Below are 21,784 nucleotides of genomic sequence, written 5' to 3'. Positions count from 1 at the left end.
TTTGTCTCACTGGCTGTGTCAGGTCACAGGATTTGTTAACCGCATCATTGTGCTTCAAATGAGTCTCCATCCAGACCTCTGCACTGTAAATATATTACTCAAACCCAAATGTCAGCTTGTGTTATTAAACACAAGTCTGCTTTATTCCTGACTCCAGCACCTACAGGAGCCCCAGTTGTCCAGAGATCATGGAGCATGTTGGCTCTGTGGCTCCATTATAGCTGGAACTTATAATGACATTATTATCTATTCAGTATGAAATTTGTCACAGTGCAGCGAGTCAAATGATCTAGTTGGAGGATCTGTTTGTGCACTGCAGTGTTGTGAATATAATTGTCTTCTGTTCCGGAGTCCCTGGCTTTAACTGGATGATCAGCAGATTGCTTTAACCACAAACCATGGTAGATTGCCTGCCAAACTCTTCCCACTGTCTATCATGGGCATAGAAGAGGTTTGCTGCTTTAGATCATGAGTGGTGGTAACGTAATACCATGGTATGGATGGTAAAATACTGTGGTACTTTAAAATACAGTATATGATGGAATTAGTTTAACATGGTTTTTATAAGGGGCTACCAATGCATAGGCCCAAAATAACATAGTACTCTACTTTTTGTAGAAAGTGTAATTGTTCAGTACATTTACAGTACCATGGTTAAACTATGGTATTCTCTGAATAACCTTTGAGTGCCATATAAATAGCATGGTGTGTGAATATAATAATTAATCTTACAAAAAAGTACCATGACAATATCATAATACAATGGTACCAAATGCTAATTATCACTTAAAAATTTACCATGGTACTGTTATGCATGTACCATATAGGTTTATATGTAATTGCCATGGTAAATGTCCAAAATTCCACTGCAGTACCATATGTTTTGTAAGTGTAATTATTCAGTACATTTGCCAAAAAGTACCATGGTACCACCAAGGTTTTGAACATTTTCCATGGTAGAACCATGGTATTCTTTAAAGTACCTTATAGCACAATCTAAATGCCATGGTTTGTGAATATAATAACCTTACAAAAAGGTATGCGGTAACATTCACCCCATATTGCCAATATTGATGCTTAAATTCACATACCATAGTTCTTAATTGGCGCTACCATGGTACTACCATTGTAAAATACCTTGTCCAAAACACAAGGTAGTACCATACTTTTAAAGTGTAACCAGTCAGTACGTTTACCATGGATTTAAACGTACCATGTTAAAATCATAGTGGTGGTAACATGATACCATGGTATTAGAGGGTATTACTGTTGTATTAAAAAATGCTATGGTACTAAAATGAATGTACTATGTTTTTTTATATGGTACTATCATGGTATGTCCTAAATGCTATTGTACTATGTCCACAAATTTTGGTAGTTACATAGTTTTATTTGTACACGTTATCTTTCAGCACATTTACCATATTTTTCAGACATGGTAAAACCATGGTATTATTGGAAGTACCTTGGAGTACCATATTAATACCATAATATGTGACACAAAAGTATTGTGATGGTAAAATAATACCAAATCAAATGTATCAAATGTGGTACTTTGAAAAATACTCTGGTACTAAATTGGATTTACTGTGTTTTTTTTACGTAGTAATACTATGGTGCTAAGTTAAAAAAAATTGTAGTAGTGTCATGCTTTTTGTACATGTAATCATTCAGTACATTTACCATGTTTTTTGACATTGTGAAACCATGGTATTATTGGAAGTACCTTGGAGTACTTTATTAATACCTTGTAAACATAATCATTCAGTAAATTTATCATAAAGGGGAATTGTACTAGAATTATTATTATTTTGGAATATGTAGCATGGTGAAACCATGGTATTTTTGGAAGTACACGCTTTAACCTGTGGATCCCACTATTCAGTCTTGGGCATTTGCTGTTGACTTCAGGTTTGTCATAGCGATGCGTTATAGGACAGCTGTTGAGAAAAAAAAAAAAAAAAAAGATGGGGACGTCAGGTCTTGTAAATGAAACTTCATCTCAGAGCTAAAAGGAATGTCAGAGTACATGAGCCCTCAGCGTTAGAGCCGTAATGATCGGCCACTTCAAATAAAGCAATTATCAGCGGCGGAGCGAGAGCGCCAGTGTAATGTCATACAGCGCGGCTATTCACGTCGCCCCTCGTCACACTAAACAGATTGCTTTTGACAGCTCTGATGACTGTAGACACTAATGTGCTGTTTAGAGCTTCAGAGAGCTACTGGAGGAAGACAAATTCAATTTGTCCGGTGTGACAGGTGGATGAGGAGAAGGAGAGCGAGAGCTTGAAGGGTGAGTGTGATGAATCTGATTGGAACAGTTTTACTCCAGACGTCACCTTTAGCTTCATTTATGGGACACATGTTTACAAAACAGGGACACTTTTTTGTCTAATTTCATCTTGTGAGGACATGGTCACTGGTCATTTGTGTCCAGTTCAGATTCATAATATGACATAGCGGTTTTGAGAGAAAGATTTTTGGTGAAAAATAGGCTAAATAATGATTAATTTCTCACACAAAAATCCATTGAGAGACTTTAAAACACTTTGAAAATAGTGCAGTCGTACAGTTTTGAAACTTTTTCAACGGTGTTATGACAGAACTGTTTTTGTAGACCTGTGTAAAGTTTCTTTAAAAATCCTTTCATTTTCTCTCGAGACAGCATTTGGGTTCAGAATGACATAAGGGTGAGAAAATAATGACAGGATTTTCTTTTATGTTTATTAGTCCTTTAAATTAAAGTGTTTTTCATGTGTTTCTCGGGCAGTGTGTGTGCAGTCTCTGGCAGCTGACTGTGAGGTCAGTCTCTTTGTAAAGGCTGTTTAGCGAGACCCAAAGTGAAAAGCCCTCCATGTGCCGACTGTTTTATCTCAAACAGAGAATGCTGCTTTCTTCTCATTGTGTTTTCCAAACAAACAGAGCTTTATTAACGAGAGATATTTCCATAAAGAGTAAACCGAGTTTAATAAGTGACACGTGGATCTCTGAGATCTTTTTGAAAGCGTTTGAGAAAAATGAATACCGTATGTGATTTAGCATCAGCATCAGGGCACTATCAGCCGAACGATCTGTAAATTACCCTCATTACCTGATGTAATCTGCAATTAAAATGAATTCATAATGAATGTCATGGTGGGATATCCAAATTTTGCCCGTGAGCTATTACTTCATTTGCCTGTGCCTTTCTTATAAGCCTACATGTATTTTCATAAAGCTGCACACATTTTGTGCATTCATATCAGATAACGGTTATCATCTTCCCCCATTGTTTGTCATGAGACAGTAATGTTTTCAAGATTCTGGTAGATCTTTTTGAAAACGAATAAAACGTACCAAGTCAAGCATCACTTTTACCATTTTGGCTTTAAATTTATTATCATTTAAATGTTGTATCCCACACTTAAAACCATGTGTTGATGAGGAGAGCTGAGCTGGTTCCTTTCTGAAAGACAAATTTTGCCATGTGGATAATATCTGAAAAAAAAAAAAAAAAAGACTTGGGTGATTTTTGCATGGCCAAACATTATTCACAGTCATTCATGCAAAAGTGTAGTTCACATTTGGAACTTTATTGACAGTTGAAGTTAAAATGAAAACAGTTCTAAAATAAGCCTTTTCTCCATCTCTTCATTTCCAAGCTTTGTTAAATTGACAAAGTTTATGTATTTATTGTCTATTCATCAGAAGTTCTCAATGGGAAACAGACAGACACAGAATGTAAATGTCAGCATTTCTACAATGAGGAGAGGCCAGAGTGTGTGTTTTAATGTGTGCGTGTGTGTGTGTGTGTGTGATGGGGTGTGTTTAACAGCTTTAGAGCTTTTCGTAAATCCTCTCGCAGTTCGGCCCACGCTGTCATTTACAAGCCTTAATATCATCAGATTACACCATTAAAGCACAGCCAAACAAAAGCCTCTGTAAATAACAGACATCCAATGAAAGCAACTCCACAAACAGCCATCAGCAGCAGAACCCACCACGCTCTAAACATCCAATGTGTGGATTGACAATAACACCATGGGGACACTACAGTATCTATCTATCTATCTATCTATCTATCTATCTATCTATCTATCTATCTATCTATCTATCTATCTATCTATCTATCTATCTATCTATCTATCTATCTATCTATCTATCTATCTATCTATCTATCTATCTATCAATAATAATTTGCATATCCTCATTGCTATAAAGTATTTGAGATGATTATGTCCCAAAGTATCAGGATTAGTGCATTCTCAAATCACAGTGTGTTCCCATTGGAAAGAGAAATCACAAATGAGATCTTTTCAGTCCCTCCAAAAAAAACGCGATTATGCGATCGCGTGATTTAATGCATAATCAGCCAAGGGCCGCATATTTATGTGTAGGTCGCATTTTTTTAAATACGCCGCACTTTCGCCGCATAAAATCCCGATTTCAGGAAGCAAAATATGCGGAGGTCGCATGATTTCATAATCATAATAATTTTCGTTGCAAAAAAGTCACATATATCTTAGCAGAAAGTTGAAAAATGTTGCGTTTACTTCACACAAGTAAATCACCATTATTTCCCAATGGGAAGCTTATGAAGTGACGTAATTGCGCGACGTGAACATCATCTGTGAAGCCCGCGGTGAAACCAGGACGAAGGACGCAAATCATTCTCATCTGCCAACAAAAATAAGCGCAAAAGACCGCGCAAAGCAGTTACCCGGTGTGTTACATGACAGTGGGGGCAAATTATTTTGACAGAGGGATGAGGATGAGGATGGCGAATGATAGGCCAGTGTTAAAGGCTACGCAGTTAGCTTTCATTTTCACAGTGGACTGTTGTAGTTTCATTCAGAAGTTGATGCACCTCTACAATTGTAAGATTGTACTTTTTTGTTACAGAATAGTACCAAAACCTTACAGTTGTAAGTATATTAGTAGTATGTAAAATAATTTACGTTGCAATAAGAGATTGCACTTTGCAATTCCTGTAAAACAGCATTTGTATATTTGTGTGTATATTTTATTTGTATTCATTTTTACAGAAGTAGTTGAATATTCCTTTTGTAAAGCTAGAGAACTTGTTGGACTCAATGTTTTGTAAGTTTGAGCCATGTGTTAATTAAGGTCTGAAATAAAACAGAATGAGAACTTAAATATTCTGTGATTTAGTATGCTTGCTTATCATAGGAAGTCATAAGAAATGACTCATTACAGTAAGGTAGTAGCCTAGTGAGAACAGGGAGTTGGGGGGGGGGGCACCTTTTTTTGTCTTTTTCATCAAACCACAGTTTTTGCAAGTTCCCGCAATTTCATCGCATAAGATTGCAAAAATATCCCGCATATTCCATCGCATTTTTTAAGAAAACCTGCCGCATAATCAAGGATTTTTGCCCGCAACAATCACAAAAAAAATCCGCGTTTTTCTGGAGGGACTGTCTTTTAAAAGACATCTCAGTTGTTGCTTTTGGAGATCAGTGAGATTATATTAGTAGCAAATGGAAACTTTTGCTGAACTTCCTTCTCTTAAAAAAGAAAAATATATATATATATATTTATACATATATATATATATATATATATATGTATATATATATATATATATATATATATATATATATATATATATATATATATATATATATATATATATATATATATATATATATATATATATATATATATATACTATTAACTTTAAATGTGATTTTCTCAGTATATATATATATATATATATATATATATATATATATATATATATATATATATATATATATATATATATATATATATTTTTCTGATATGCAAAAAGATAGAATATTGTCTTATCTTATCAAACCTTCCATCAATGGAAAGCTTATTTATTCAGCTTTCAGATCTCATTTTTGGAAATGTACATGTAGTTAATTAACATTTCTCAATACTTAAATTACATTTTAACAAGACCACCCTAAATAAAATGTAACCCTTCTTTTCTCAGAATTGTGAGGAAAAAGTCACAGTTGCCTCTTTAATTTGTTTTATCCTGTGGCAGAAATAAGCGTCCACACTTTAAAATGCACTTAGATTTCCCCAGATAGCTTACATTCATAAGTCAGAGATTTCAGTATGAACATTATAAACATTTCTCGTTATTCTTATAAGGAGGAAATACATCTTACACTCTGTCAACAGTTGTCTCATGACAGGCAGGTGAATTTTATAAGAAAAAGTGCTGCATATTATATAGTATATATATATAGTATAGAATTTCTGTTGAATAGTATGTATTCATCTTCCCACAAAGGTTGTACAAATCTAGAACTGCTCTGCTCTTTCAGCTAATTCTAGGATTCAAATTTTGCCATCAGGCTCAGTCAAGCCTTTGTATTTTGAAGAAATAGCCGAGAAAGTTTGAGATTGTGTCACCTGAGCTCTGTGATTGTGTCTGTGGCTTTCTCAGAGGTCTTCATGGGTGGCAGGGTTTGATGTTCTGCTCCGGGTTCAGCGGTGAGATCGCTAACAAGCCTGGACAGCAGGCGCAGGTGAAGCGTTTTAACAAGAACAGCAGAGAAAGCGTCTAACCTCCACAGCCTATACGCTTCCTCTTTCTTTTCTATTCTTTCTGGGACGATTCTTCTTCCTTTCTTTCTCTTTCTTCTGTCTCGTGTTTCTTTGATCCTTGCCTCCTGTTTCCATCCGAATGTGACACAAAACAGTATGTGTTTTAGATCTGGAGTCTCTTGTGATTCAGTAAACTGTCTTTCACAGATGCAGTTCTGTCAAGAGGAACACTGTGCCCAGATTGCATAAATACACTCGGGCCAATTCCGGTTCAATTCTATAAAGCTTGCTATAAAACATTACCAGCATTACTCAAAGTATCTTGTCAGAGGTTTGGAAAAACATATGTAAATGTATCAAAGCCATACAATGGTATATTGTGAAGGAACCTTTCATAGTTAGCTAATTATATGTTGCTAAACTATTAAAATATATTAAAATATAAAATATATTAAGAGTTCATATGCGCGGTAGGAGTCTCTCACCTGTGCTCGTGTCCGCCATATTTGTGCAGTTTGGATGCAAACAACTTGCTAAAAGTTAACTTATGTACTAGAGAATGGTAATTAGAAGACAGTGCTATGAAGTGAAAGTAAAAATAAAATTTTCTCTCTCTGTTTTATTAGTTCAATTTTGTGGGAAAACTCCTGGGCCCTCGAGGGAACTCATTAAAGAGACTGCAGGAGGACACGCTGACCAAGATGTCCATCCTCGGCAAGGGATCCATGAGAGACAAAGAAAAGGTATTCTTTCTTTGCTTATTATCAGTGTTTTTCTTTGCTTATTATCGGTCTCTGGGTTGTTAATCAGGGTATATGAGGCAGGAGCTGGTGATTTTGTCCCGTCTTTCACCACATAGTTTCATTGTCTCCACTGATCTGAACGATCACATCGTTGCGTTTCTGCATGCTGCACCACTGATTGAATCGATTGATGGTTGCTGATGGTTCGCTCCCCCCACCTCTCCTGGAAGGAGGGATACGATGTCATACAGACATGCTAACGTCAGCATTGTGTCAGAGAGAAAGAGAGAAAGAACACAAGAGACAAAGGGACAGAGAGATATAGCCTGACAGGTTTTTGGGGTTATTGGCAAACAGCAGATTAGTTCTTAAAGCATCTAAATGAATTCACTTGAGCTGTCTGTTGCGGTAATTCAGATGCATTCTTCTAGTTAAACGGGACTTTTTTTTTCAAAAGCTTCATCTAGACAACAATGTTGTCAATAATGATCCCCATTCACACAGATCACCAGAAAAGACTAAAAACGCTGTATTGTTCATGCCAGACCCGTAGTTGACGATGTTATGCGCATATACTGAACATGCAATACACATGCGCATGACTTCACATTTTCACAAATTTGCATTTTTACAGTTAAAACTTTTACTTTGAAACTTTGAAACGTTTAAAGTTTGCATTTTCAGGCCCCCAAAACGCCATTATATACGTCATATAAATGAAAACTCAAAATGCCAAAAAAATAAATAAATAAATAAATAAAATTTTAGTAAAAAACATTGTTGTGTAAACGACCCTGTCATTGTTTTTTCTCCGTAAACATTTCTTTCACCAAAAACAATAGTTTAATTTTAGATTAACCTTTCAGTTCATGTCTGTAATTTATTTAGATACAGATTCAATTCAAACACATACAGCTGTACAATTGCAACCTTCTAAATGTCCAAAATGTTTGTGTGTGTGTGTGTGTGTGTATGTATACAAATCCACAGTCATTATCAGCTTGTCAGTTTACATTGTTAACATATATATATTAGGGCTGTCAGTTTAACGCATTAACTTAATTGATTAGTTATGAATAATGAATAATGTGATTTACATTTTTTAATGCAGTTAACACTGGCCTCGCCCCCGGAACTGTACCTACATCATCTTATATTTATTATAGTATACAGTAGCAGCAGCATCGTGACAAAATACCGGACATAAACAATAAGCGGCGCACCTTCTCTCCGTGTTTTTGTTTCCTTTTTTCGAGGGTGTTTTGTTTTCCATTTTTTCTCGCTGCGATAATGGAAATCACCATGAGATTCTCCGCCCTGGCCCACAGAGATCTCACATTCATCGAGTACACCCGGGAATTCTGCAGACTAGACATGATAACGGTGCTGAATGTGTCCACAGTGGGACTCAGAAGCCAATATTCTCCCCAAGGATTTTTTTGGGGGGGGTTATAGGGATCTGTCTGTAGGGGTCGGTCCGAGTTCCATAATTTAAGCCCTGTGTGTTTCCATGTCCAGCATCTGGTATTGTTTGTCAATCCCCTCTGCTATGTGAGCCTTGCTTTGTTTTGGTGCTAATAAAAACTTACTTCACGGATTCCCCTACGTCTCCTCGCTCTTTTGCTCTTCAGTCCATCAAAGTAGCAGCAGCATCGAGACAGTTCAGGATATTTTGTTGAATAGAAAGTTCAGTAAAAGAGCATTTATATGAAATGTAAAGTGTAATAAATTATCTACTGTCAATTTTGATTCATTTAATGCATTTTTGCTGAGTAAAAGTATACATTTATTTAGGGAAAAAACAACCTTGCTTTGCTACTGTACCTTTAATTAGTTGGCTCTAATTGGCTAACTTGTTGCATGCAATATTTATTTTAAAAGGTTCAGGAAAATCCATGATATGTACCCTTTTAAGTATTGACATTTTCCCCCAGCAGATTGTGTGCATGTACCTCTGGTTTCTGGCCATTTTTTGATGTGTGCATGTATAAGCGTGCCACAATTACATTCAGCGTTCACACGAGCAATCTTCTCCCTTCAGACAGCTGTTCCAGAGCTCAGGGTGTTCTGGAAGGTTTTATCTGCTAATTGGGCGTGTTGTTATTGACTGCTGCACTCCTCCGGTCCTGTCAGATTTTGGTGAACAAGCTCTCTGTGGAGAAAAGCGAGAGAGGGGGAATTGTGCACCGCAAATTGGCCGGTTTGGATCTGGAACGCTCACCTGCACGGTTTTAAGCTGTTTGGAGATTCTCCTGCAGCTCCGTCCCACAGCAGAGAGGAGAGATTTGCTTAAAGCTCATCATTCTCTTTGATGTACTAGAATTTGCAGAAATGAATTTCACAGAATTTGCCAAATGATGTTGATAGTAAACATACACGCCCCAAACCCCACAAGAGCTTGTTTTTGGAAGCACTTTAGAAAACTTTACATATATGTGTGCGTTCACCGGTTAATGTGGAAAATATGCTTTTGCAAACACTTTTGCATGGAAGCTTGTTTTTTTTCCAAATAATAAATTAATAAATGAATTTTAAAAAAAAATGGTAATTGAGACTTTTATTTAAAAATTCTGACTTTTTCTCCTGGTTTCTGAGTTAATATTTAGCTATTGCGACTATTGTGTGCGAGTTTAAATCTTGCAGTTCTGACTTTTTTTTCATAATTCTCAGCGTACATTCTTCTCGCTATTTTGACTTTTTTTCTTGTTTACATCTCACATTGTTTTCTCAAAATGTTATATACAAATATGACAATTATTTTGAAAATCAAAACTGATACTTTTACTTTCTTTATACAGGTTCCTGGTTTTATTTTAAACAAATAAACATTTAATCAAAACAGCTTGCTCTGCCTGTTAAATTAATAACCTTTAGATAAATAATGTTTAAGATCCTTTTAGGGTTAAAAGAGGCCCTTTTTATTATTTTTTATTATGCATAACACTCCACAAAACTCCACAAAAATAATGCTTTAAAGAGAATAAATCGAACTTAAAAAACAAAAACAAACAATAAAAACATTACTGTAAATGTCAATCTAGATTTTTTGCCAATTTGTTGATTAGCCCATGCTTACTGCCTTTTCATACACACATGCTCCGTTACCTCAGCATATCTGCACTAAACTGACCTCTTTCAGTAAACAGCAGATTGTGGATGAAATTAGCATATCATTTGCATAACTGCGATTGTTTTAAAGAGAGCAGATTAACTGTATGACATCAGAGGAAGCACAGGAGACAAGCACGCACATAACAGCACGCTTTGCTCTCCAACTAAAAGCCGCGCTGAATGAAAATCTCACCCTGCTTTTAAAATAAAGAGGCATCATCTGTGCATCTGACAGGTGGGCTGATGTAATTCTTTGCCATGTTTCTGTCTCATGGTTCCTGTTAAATTGCTCTTTTGCTTTGCGCCAGCTAACAGTGCTCCCCACTCGCTGTCCAGTGTAAATGTGTTTGCATATGGAATTTACATTTTAATTGAATAGAATATGCATGCCCTAATCTCAACTGGTATGGCAAATGCTTGCAAATGTGTACATTTTTCTTTTTTTATATATACACAGGAAGAAGAACTGCGAAAGAGCGGAGAGACAAAGTATCACCACCTCAACGAAGATCTTCATGTTCTGATCGAGGTGTTCGCGCCGCCTGCTGAAGCATATGCAAGAATGGGTCACGCTTTAGAGGAGATCAAAAAATTTCTTATTCCTGTACGTCTGTTTGTACAATCTTCTAAACACAAACTGAGCATCAACATCATCATCTTTCATGTTATGATTGAAGCGTTTATTACCTTTAGACCAAAAATACACATTCACTTGTTTAAAATCTTCAGAAACAATTAGTCACATTTTATTTTGGAGGTTTATTCTCACTATTAACATAACTTGTACATTCCATGAACAGTTACAATATTACCTTAGGCCAAAATACATACTGTTGTAACTGGTAAAACTGGATTCATACTAGTCAGGTTTTGTCCAATAAGCCCACAGTCCAGAGAAAAACTAATTAGAATGGTTTAGAAAATATTTTCACATAGAAATTTCTAGTGAATTTCACAAACAATTACAAAGAAACAGGGCTATTTTATAGTTAACTAAAAACCATACAATACCTTGAAATTATCTTGAACTAAAATAAAATGAATATATATATAAACCCTTTTTATATTTAAAATGGTAAAAAAAAAAAAAAAAACTAGAACTAAACTAAAATTAAAATTAATCAAATCTATATGGATACATATTAGAAATGACAAACGCATAACAAAATGTATTAAACACTTAAAACTTAAGCTTATGGAAATGAAAGAAGAACATATAAAAATAAAACTAATTAAAAATATGAATAAAAATGTATTTGTATCTCGATACTAAAATAAAAATGCAAATAAATGGTAAATAACGTAACACTTTTAAAGTAGGAAAACTGAAATAGCATTTTTTTTTTGTAAAACATACTTTAATGATCTCTGTTTTACAATGTTTGGTGGATAAAATCAAGTCATTCTTTGTCAAGTTTTCTATTTTAGTTACAAATATATTACATTGGAGAAGTTAAGTGGTTTTCAGATTCATGTAATATTCCGGATATTCTCTATCAAACACTACACATATGTTCACGTTTGTGCACGGTATTGACTTTATGTATATAAAATCTCACAGTGACATCTGTTATGCTAATGAAAAGCCACATTAAATGTTACTATTTATATATAGAATGCCTCCTCTTGGGGAAAAACACATGTTGGTGTGTGTTTGGGGTTGCAGGGGTCATATATTTCCCCTTGAAAAACAAGTGGACCATTATTGTGCGTTCCAGCTCATTAACCGTGTGTGTACAGGACTATAACGATGAGATCAGACAGGCTCAGCTACAGGAGCTGACGTATCTGAACGGCGGCTCGGAGGACGCCAAAGTCCCAGCGGCCAGAGGCAAGAGCAGCACACGAAGCAGAGGAACGTCAGCGCCGGGATCACACAGGTGCGACAGCGGTTCTTTGTACTGTAATCACATCTAGAGCGAGAAACGGCTGGATAACTTGTAAACAAGACTAATAAACTCCTTAATTTCACCTTTTCTGCCCGTTGACTTTTTTTTCTGCTGTTTAATGAGAAATGGATTTGAAACTCCACTGAGAGTTTAATGCGGTATAACTGGCAGATTTATTCTCACTTGGACTGGCGCTAATGTCATTTCCTCAAACCAGACTCATTTTCATCATAGTTGGAGAGGGAAATTCAATCAAACCGTCAAAGTAATCTTCCACTGGAGGATAGAATATAATCAACGGCATATTGTTCTTAGTAAATGATAGCCAAAATCTAGACTAGACCTCTCTGTCTGTCTGTTGAAAGATGATTATTAAATGTCAAAGCTTTATTATAAACAGTTGTCCTGCTTAAATTTTTGTAGAAACTGAGATATGCCATTTCCAGTGTTCTTTTTATTTCAGGGTTTTACATTGAAACACTATAAAATACCATCAGTTTTATTCAGTTGAATGCATAAATAAAAAAATCTGACCCTGAATTTTTGAACAGTATAGAGTAAACCTTTTGACACATTTCTGTTTTACTATACTGTTCCATACCTTAGATTATTATTAAATTCATCAAAACTGGGGATTTATTGCAATTACATAAGGAACAACAAATAGATAAATGCATTAAAAAATATATTTACTTACTTTTGTAAAAGAGACTCAAATGTGCAATGAACAAATTTCACTTAAAAATTGCTAATAAATTTCACAAATTCACTTAACTTTTAAACAATACAAAGAAACCGCAAGTAATTCATTGAATTGCAATGAAATTGTGTTGTAGAAAAACTGAAATAGTAATTTATACTGTAGTGTAGGCACAATATATATTTTATCTCCAAAGGTAATGCAAAGAATCTAAGTATATTTTGGTAAAAAGATGTAACATCACTAATTTAGTTCATTTATGTCCAATCATTTCTCTTGCAGTGTATATGCAGTTTTTCACACCATTTTCACACTATTGTGTTTTCATATTTTAAATGAAGAATTCTTGCTCCAGTCATAATGTTTAGTTAATTCTATTTATATTTGGGCGATGTGTCCTGCAGGTGTAGAGGGGGTGTTCCTCCTCCTCAGGCTGCAGTCCCGCGGGGGGTGGCGCCCAGAGGAGCTCCGCCCAGCAGGGTTCCGTCCAGCAGAGTAAGGGGTGTTCCCTCACAGAGAGCACGAGGAGCTCCGCCCCCACCCGGGTACAGACCTCCCCCTCCAGTGGTGCAGGATACCTATGGCGAATATGTAAGTAACTGTCACATGCTTTGCTGTAGATGTTACTCTGTTTAGGATCTATATCAAATTCAAGGACAGAATTAATGATGATCAAATTATTAGTATCCAGCAAATGGTGGCAGGATGACATACAGGATTTTTTAAATATGCATTTAAGTAAGTATATTAAGTATTTTTAAAGCTAATACTGTTCACAATACAATACTGTTTTTTACTACAGTATGCCAGTTGGTTTTGCAAAAGTCAATTAATTGTACTGTACCATCACCAGTGCAGATCTAACCATAGTCTTTGCCAGTGTTATTTTAGTATTATTTATATACCATTATATTATTTAATAATACACTTAATTAGACTTTATTCATCGTAATAAACTTTTATTAACAGTAATTTTGACATGTGGCTTTCATATTTATTTATTTATTTTAGTTATTTAACATTTATATTTTATTTCAGTTCAGTTTTAATAAAGTAGTAATTAAATTACTTAAATTTTAATAGGTATTAAATTAATTAAATTAGTAATTTAGTAATAATATTTATACATGTATAATTATGCCCTAACAATTAATTGCAATAAAATATTTGTATGTTTTTTTTTCATCTAATAAGTATATTTATTTAATTGTGTTTTATTTCAGATTATTTATTTATTTATTCATTTACTTATTTTTTTTTTATTTTTTTTTTTTTTTGTAAATTTATTAAGGGCCAGTTTTACTAAACAGTGCAAACTAGCACAAGAGCACATTTGCAAAACAGTACTGATGGAAAGGGAAATTTCTTCGGGTGATTTACTAACAATGAACACAGACTCATATAAATATCGACTAACACAATATACCAATATACAAGGAAATAAAGAAGCCACAGTATGTTGAAAAGAACCAGAGGCCAAAAAAAATTAAGGCTTGCTAGAAGTTTTGTTAGACCTGGTATTGCGTGACTCCTAGTTGAGGGTTCCAAGTCGTAAAAATAGCATGGCTTGGTAAACGATATGTATACTATAATACAAAGTGTTCTTCTGGCTTTCCAAATAAATTAATAGGCTACATGTGGAAAAAACTCCTCTCCCTTCTATCACACACTCTCTTTCCTCTGCAGTGCCTCCTCCGAGCAACAATAATTGCAGCCATTTCAAGACCAAAATAGTTTTTTTTTATTTGGGCTTTAAATAGTGGCGCAAATGCCAGTAATTTGACAAGCGCAAATGTAATTTTTGGTGTGATTCATTTGAATACTCTCCTCCCATATATTTTGTGTCTGAATGGGAAACTTCTACAAATTAATATTTAATAAGGTCAGGCTCAAAAATAACCATGCCTTTTCAGCACTAATTCGTCACTTTCAAATCTTTAGTAAAAACTGACATTAAACGTTTAACGCCAAAAGACGGTTTGTGTTGGCGTTAGTAAAACCTTTTAAATTTGGTTTCTGCTTTATAGTTAACTAAGTTTATTCTTTTTAACCCTAAAATGTTTTTGCAAATATCTTTCCAAATAAAAAAAATAAATAAATAAAAATCTCTAAAATTATAAATTTAATTTATTTGGCATTTAATTATTTTTTACAGTTTGGTGCCACCAGGCATGCAAAAGCAACATAAGCATGACACTTACTCTATTTGAACATTTACTGTAATTTTAGTACCACTCTTTACAGAAAGAGTGATCTGTGATATATGTCTATAATAGCCAGTGTTTTATTGTTGACATTTATCATATCGATAAATGTTATAAAACAAACTCAATAGCTTGCCAAGGCTCTCACAGAAATGAATGCTTTATGACGCTGATCTCATTTGTCAGTCGTAATGGAACAGTACATAGTGCGTCTGTCTATCGGAGACACCCTAAATCATTTCATCTGCTTGATTTACTGGTTTTTCTTTGTGATTATCTGGAAAATGGTCTTATTTGCTTGCCTGCTTCTGACACTGTTATAGATTTCCACTGCTTTGAGTTTTAATTTATCAGAGAGAGCTGCAAAACAACCACTTCAAATACATTGAGCTTATCTGAATGTTTGCCAGCCCCTCTCGATGTTGCGTGTCTCAGAGGTCTTCTGGCTCGCATGTGGAATATTTAACAGATGGTGGGTCCTAAGAGGTGGGTGGTGTTGGCACTCTGCCCTGCAGTGCCCATATCTAACCACATCTGACAGGTTTATTTAGGGGGCCGCCGTTCGAATGTGCTGGGGTCAGAGGAAACGACTCAGTCACCAGCTGTTCCCTATCGTTTCCACGGCCTGGATACATGCATCTGTGCAGGAGTCTGAAACAAAAACATCTGTGGGATGATAAATCTGAAGCTGTCGCTGAGAATCAATGTTTAGATGTTCCCCGTCAGGAATCGTATTGGAAACAAAAAGATCTTCTGAGTTCAGATCTTCTTTGACCTGAGGGCCAAAGAGTTCAAGACATTTCATGGGAAATTACGGAGATCTTTGTGGAGGAAAAATGTCATCAGCCAATCATATCCCCTCTCACCTTTCAGATTTACAGAGATCAGCCAGTCCCATCCGCTCTCAGTGTCTGACCTTACAGGAATCATCTAATCACATTTGATTTCCAATTACTCTGGCAAGAAAAGATATCAAACCAGTACACGATTAATATATCTAACCCAATCGTGACCACATATCTCTCTCTGAGAATCAACTGAGGTCAGCGTTAACATGTGTCTTATGCGATTTGAAAACATCTTGATCAGATTACTGCAAATCAATAAGCCAAAATACATTTTAAAGGCACAGAATCTGATTTGAAGCGTGTTTGTGGGCCGTGGAGGGCGGATCCACCCGCTCTTGTGTAAGTCATTAATTTGAAGTAATTGCATCGGCCGTTTGTCTCTTTCTCGAGAGGGCTGCTCTGATACCTGACTCACTCTCTGCGGAAGGTTGCAATAATAGCATTACAGCATGTATTATCCCGGTCTGTATCACAGAACCTCTGCTTCCACAATCAAAACCGCTTGTCACTTTGGTTTAGCCTCATTATTACAGAGCCGGTTGCGGTTGCTATCTCTCCTCTGGTCGAGTGCTGAAATGATTTTTTTTGTCACCAGTGTTGTGTTATGAATGCTGCATCCAGTGTGATGTTTCTCAAACCAAACACAAATCACAGGTTTGTGTTCTCAATAGAGACATAGGTTTGCCTATGGGCTCCCCCGTTTAGGAGTTTCATTCTGTCCATGCCGCTTTTTTATCATGCTGAAGTACTTTAGTGACATGCAGACCCATGTGAGAGTTGTTACTCAGTAAGTGCCGACACAAAACGTATTCCTGAGCCTCGGGTCTTCAACTGGAAATGTCTTCTTTTTCTTTTTTTTCTTTTCTTAAGGGGGCTTTTGACACATTGTGTTGAAAGTATAGTACACCGAATAAAATTTAGATATAGAAACAGTAACACTTTAAGTGAAACATTACATTTTAAAGTAGAAAGACTGAAATAGTAATAGAATATACTATGTATATAATGTATAAAATTTAGTAAGAATATATATGCACATATCAAATAATAATATTTTGTAATGCACATGCTTTTTATTAAGCAGAATTGTTAATGAATGAAAAAAAACTGGTTATAAATGTTTGTGAATTGATCATAATTATTTGGAAAACACAATTTATCACATATATAACATATAAAAATATATATGAACATTGCATTGTTGTATGAATAATATTTTGTCTTCCATGTGCTTTTTAATCAGAATTATTATTATACTATATATGAACACCAAATGGCTGTATCAACAATACTGACTTGCATATGCTTTTCAATAAGCAAAATTATTAAGAATTTTGAAAAAAAAAATCCATGTATAGATGTTGGTAGATCAATCTGAATTATTTGGGGAAAATATTTCAAATATAATATATAAGAATATTGATGCACACCACATGGCTATATCCAACTATTTTGTCATGTACATGCTTGTTAATAATCAGAATTATTATTATTTTGTTGTCTATATATCATAATATATAAGAATAAATATATTTGCACAATGCATGGCTTTGTAAATGCAAGTTTGTAGACTGATCTGAATTATTTGGAAAAAAATATAATATATGATGTATAAAATATATGTAATCTTTAAGAATATATATGAAAACCTACCTGAAATTCACACATTAAATTATACAAATATATGTAGTATATATTTTGTGAGCTCGGTCCACAGATAAACACACAGCCGTTTTACTATCTGTAATTAAATGTGCAAATGAATGCCGAAACACTTGCTTTGAAATTATACAAGTACCTTTTTTGTATTTCTCGATACTTCTGAGATGTGTAAACAACTCGCATTCATTTGTGCATTTGCATCGATGTATTGCACAATTAGATGTGACTGGAGCATGTGCACTAACCTCCAGTCACTGCTTCTGAAACTTGCAGAAGTATTATATCTAATGAGAGAAACATTCCTTATCATATAAGAAGCGAGAGACAGAGCATGAAATTCCATTAAACGGATAATGTGGTGCACACTTCCGCCTCCTAGTTTCAGTCTGACTACCCCAGTACCCATAAATCAGTTCTGTTTATGCAAATTTGGCCCGAGCCCCATGGTAGCTCAGTATTTATGACTTCCATCCTCTCTCAGTTTGATCTCCATGGCAGAAGCCACACGTTAATTGCAGTCGACACGAGTGTGATGTTGTTTAGCTCTGTGTGACCAGCGCAAGTTTATTAATCCAGCAGTGCAGGATGTTCCTGAAGTCTTGGGCAGCTGTCTAGTTCACGAGCCACTCTAAACCACATGTGTAGTTTGGGTTTTATGTGTAGTCTTAAAAGTGAGACGGTATGAGTGAAATGCGCTCATCCATCTTCGAGTTCATTGGTGCTGTCGTTGTGTGTATGTGTGTTTATGTGCGATGAATTTAGCTTGACAAATTCATACAGCAGGAGTTAATGTAATTACTTTCTTTTTGGCAATAGAAAATGTAATTATTGTTATAAAACGAGTGAAAAAAAAAACATTCACACACACACACACATGCTGTCAGTCGATAAAAAAAGCAAAAAACAAATCAATCGCAACATTTTTCTGAAATGAATCGCTATTAATCCCACCTAACATCAAAATGTTTAAATATACAATAAAATACAGCTATCAATTTTAACAGATATTAGACTTAGATTTATTGAACTTAAAACAATCTTCACATAAACCCATTATAATGAATGTCATATTTACCTATGCCCTTCAGCAGAAATATACAGAAATTTAAATTGAAGTCATCAAACACTAAATTCTAAATTAAATATAGAGTTCCTGTCTTTTCTCTGTAAATGCTATTGCTAAAAATGGCAAGAACAATATTCCTTCATAGTGTTGGTGTGCTGTAAATTGCATGTTCATATTTGTTAGATGTTCAGTATTCTGAGAGAGTCTAGACACTCAGAGCATCTTGGCAGACCTGTGAAACTAGGAAATGTGCCAGAAAACCCAGCGACTGGAGTAGATATGAGCAGGGGGGATGGAGTTAGTCAAAAAAGCCATGCATGTGTGTGGGCATGTTTTTGTGACATATCAGGACACAACTTTGTATAATGACATGGGTATGACACAGGTATTACAAGGAGAGGGTGACTTATGAGGACATAACCCATGTCCCCATTTTTCAAAACGCTTATAAATCATACAGAATGAGGTTTTTTTGAGAAAGTAAATGTAACAATACACTGTAACGATATACACTTCCTATACAGGGAAGAAGGAGGCGGGAACCGGCGCACAATCAAAACATAATTTAATAATTCATAAATAAATACAAAACGGCGCACCAGCCCCTCACGGACGACTGGTGCGCACAAATAAAAACCAAAACATAAAATAATGTCCCAGGCCTGGTCCTCTCTCGTCCTTCACTAGAGTCGCTCCAGTTTTATATCCTTCCATCTCCTCCGTGGGACTCGATACTAGCGGTGGGGCTCAGGTGTAGCTCATCTATAATCACTACACCTGGCCTCACTCCTCGTTCCCACGCCTCTCGGCCCCGCCCCACTCGCCACATACCCCCATCGCCCCTCGCAGGCCGGGGGGTACTCCCGAGACTGCGCTCTACTCCCCCCCCCCCCCCCCTTCCCTCCGGGGGAGACCGCTCATGGGGACCTGCGGGAACCTGGGGGTAGGACAGACGAGGCGAGAGAAAAGGAGATGGAAGGAGGAGCGACAGGGACGAGAGAGGGGAGAGAGGAAAAAAAAAAAAAATCCGGTTCCCAGACGCACTGCTGCTCGGCCCTCCACCGGCTGGGTGATCTCCTCCGCGGTGCCCGGCGGTGGCACTGGACGGCCCTCGGCGGACGGCACGACACTCCTCCGCCGCCCGGTGGACGTCGACGGCTCCTCCGATTTTGGGCAGCGGCAGGAGTCCCCCGTTCCCTGCCCCCCTGGCGAACGGCGCCGACTCCTCCGCTCCCTCACGGACGGCAGCCGCCCCTCCTTGTCGTGGGCGGTCGGCAGCGAGCTCGCCCGTCCCCGGCAACTCGCTCCAGCCCACCGCCTCGAGCGTCCATGGCGGCACATACCTCGCCAGCTCGAGGGCACCGCGGATTCACCACAGCGGCGAGGGATCTTCAGCAGCGCGTCCCTCCTTCTCCCGGGCTTCGGCACCACTGTAACAATACACTGTAACGATATACACTTCCTATACAGGGAAGAAGGAGGCGGGAACCGGCGCACAATCAAAACATAATTTAATAATTCATAAATAAATACAAAACGGCGCACCAGCCCCTCACGGACGACTGGTGCGCACAAATAAAAACCAAAACATAAAATAATGTCCCAGGTCTGGTCCTCTCTCGTCCTTCACTAGAGTCGCTCCAGTTTTATATCCTTCCATCTCCTCCGTGGGACTCGATACTAGCGGTGGGGCTCAGGTGTAGCTCATCTATAATCACTACACCTGGCCTCACTCCTCGTTCCCACGCCTCTCGGCCCCGCCCCACTCGCCACAGTAAAAATGCACAAAGTTTCCTGTGAGGGTTAGGGTTAGGGTTAGGGTTGGTGAAGGGCGATAGAATATACAGTTTCTACATTATAAAAACCATTATGCCTATGGGATGTCCCCACTTTTGACAAAAACAAACATGTGTGTGTGTGTGTGTGAGGTCTCGTGGCATCTAAGGGCAGGTCTTATCTCCTAACAACCTGTCTCTCAGCCGATTGTGTCTGTTCTAGCAGAACGCTTACCTGGGGAGCTTCTGTCTCTCATTCAGACTGTAGTATCAGCGTGTGTCTCTTAAGCGTGTCGATGTTCTCATTATGTCTGATGTAACGTGTGTGTTTTGGAGACCGTCAAACACTGATGCGAAGCTCTGATGATAGTAAGAGATCAAGGATTTCTTTCACCCAAGACGTTGAGTTATCAGAGCGACGCCTGACTTCAGTCTATTCTGGAACACACAGTTTTCTCAATGTTTTTCTGCAGTACTGTCACCTTTTGTTCTGAATGGTTGCTAGGGTGTTCTGTGTGGTTGCTAGGCTGTTCTGAGTATTTGCTTACTTGACCAAGTGAAAAGAGTTCACCCTGATGTCTTTACTATTATTTTTCATTTAATTTATTATTATAAAAAATATTATTTTAATTATTAATTTGTTTGTAATAAATGTTTACTTGTATTACTGCATTTATAGTATGTATTAATATGTATTCATGTTAATAAAATACTAATAATACTAGTAATAGACATCATATATTGTGAAATACATCATTTAGGGTTAGTCTGTAGTCATTGTAAATATATTTTATATAAAGAAAATCGTCTGGACCCTCATTGAGCTACTGTAAGTAAAGGCATGTCTCTTTCTCTCTCTCTCTGTGTGTGTGTGTGTGTGTGCAAGAGAGAGGCTAAACATGATTGAGTTTGTCTGGGTCTCTCTGTGTCTCTAATGTGGCCTTGCGTTTCTGGCACCGGGCTGGAGGAGGCAAATGTAATGTGATTACATGGCTTTACTGGGCTCTAATAGAGCTCTCTCCAGCACACTGCTTACCTGAGCTCCGGCCAGCAGCGCTCTGATAGACTCACCGCCGAGACCCCAGCTGGCAGCGCCAATAAACAGCCGCAATGTCAATCGCACGCTCAGAATTAGAGCACAGGTGAGATTGAAAACAGGTCGCCCGCTGCTGTTACAGAAACCTTTGAAAGCTCCTCTGCTGATGTAACAAAGGGGGAAAGTGATATGAACCAACTCAGAAAAAGTTGTGGGGAAACTTTGTTT

At 36.9% G+C, this 21,784-nt stretch overlaps 1 protein-coding gene across 1 annotated transcript in view; it reads left to right on the top strand.

Moving 5' to 3' along the window:
• LOC127978775 (KH domain-containing, RNA-binding, signal transduction-associated protein 3-like) overlaps positions 1 to 21,784 on the top strand; it is a 113,112-nt gene that overhangs the window by 65,447 nt on the left and 25,881 nt on the right. The window contains exons 3-6 of the mRNA XM_052583672.1: positions 7,149 to 7,265; positions 10,834 to 10,980; positions 12,117 to 12,256; positions 13,370 to 13,556. Of these exons, the coding sequence (XP_052439632.1) occupies positions 7,149 to 7,265; positions 10,834 to 10,980; positions 12,117 to 12,256; positions 13,370 to 13,556 (591 nt within the window). The remainder of the gene's footprint in view (positions 1 to 7,148; positions 7,266 to 10,833; positions 10,981 to 12,116; positions 12,257 to 13,369; positions 13,557 to 21,784) is intronic.

This window comes from Carassius gibelio, chromosome B19 (assembly GCF_023724105.1).
Source record: "Carassius gibelio isolate Cgi1373 ecotype wild population from Czech Republic chromosome B19, carGib1.2-hapl.c, whole genome shotgun sequence".
NCBI lineage: Eukaryota > Metazoa > Chordata > Actinopteri > Cypriniformes > Cyprinidae > Carassius > Carassius gibelio.
The sequence above is the reverse complement of the archived record's forward strand: the minus strand, read 5'-3'. Positions and strand labels throughout refer to the sequence as shown.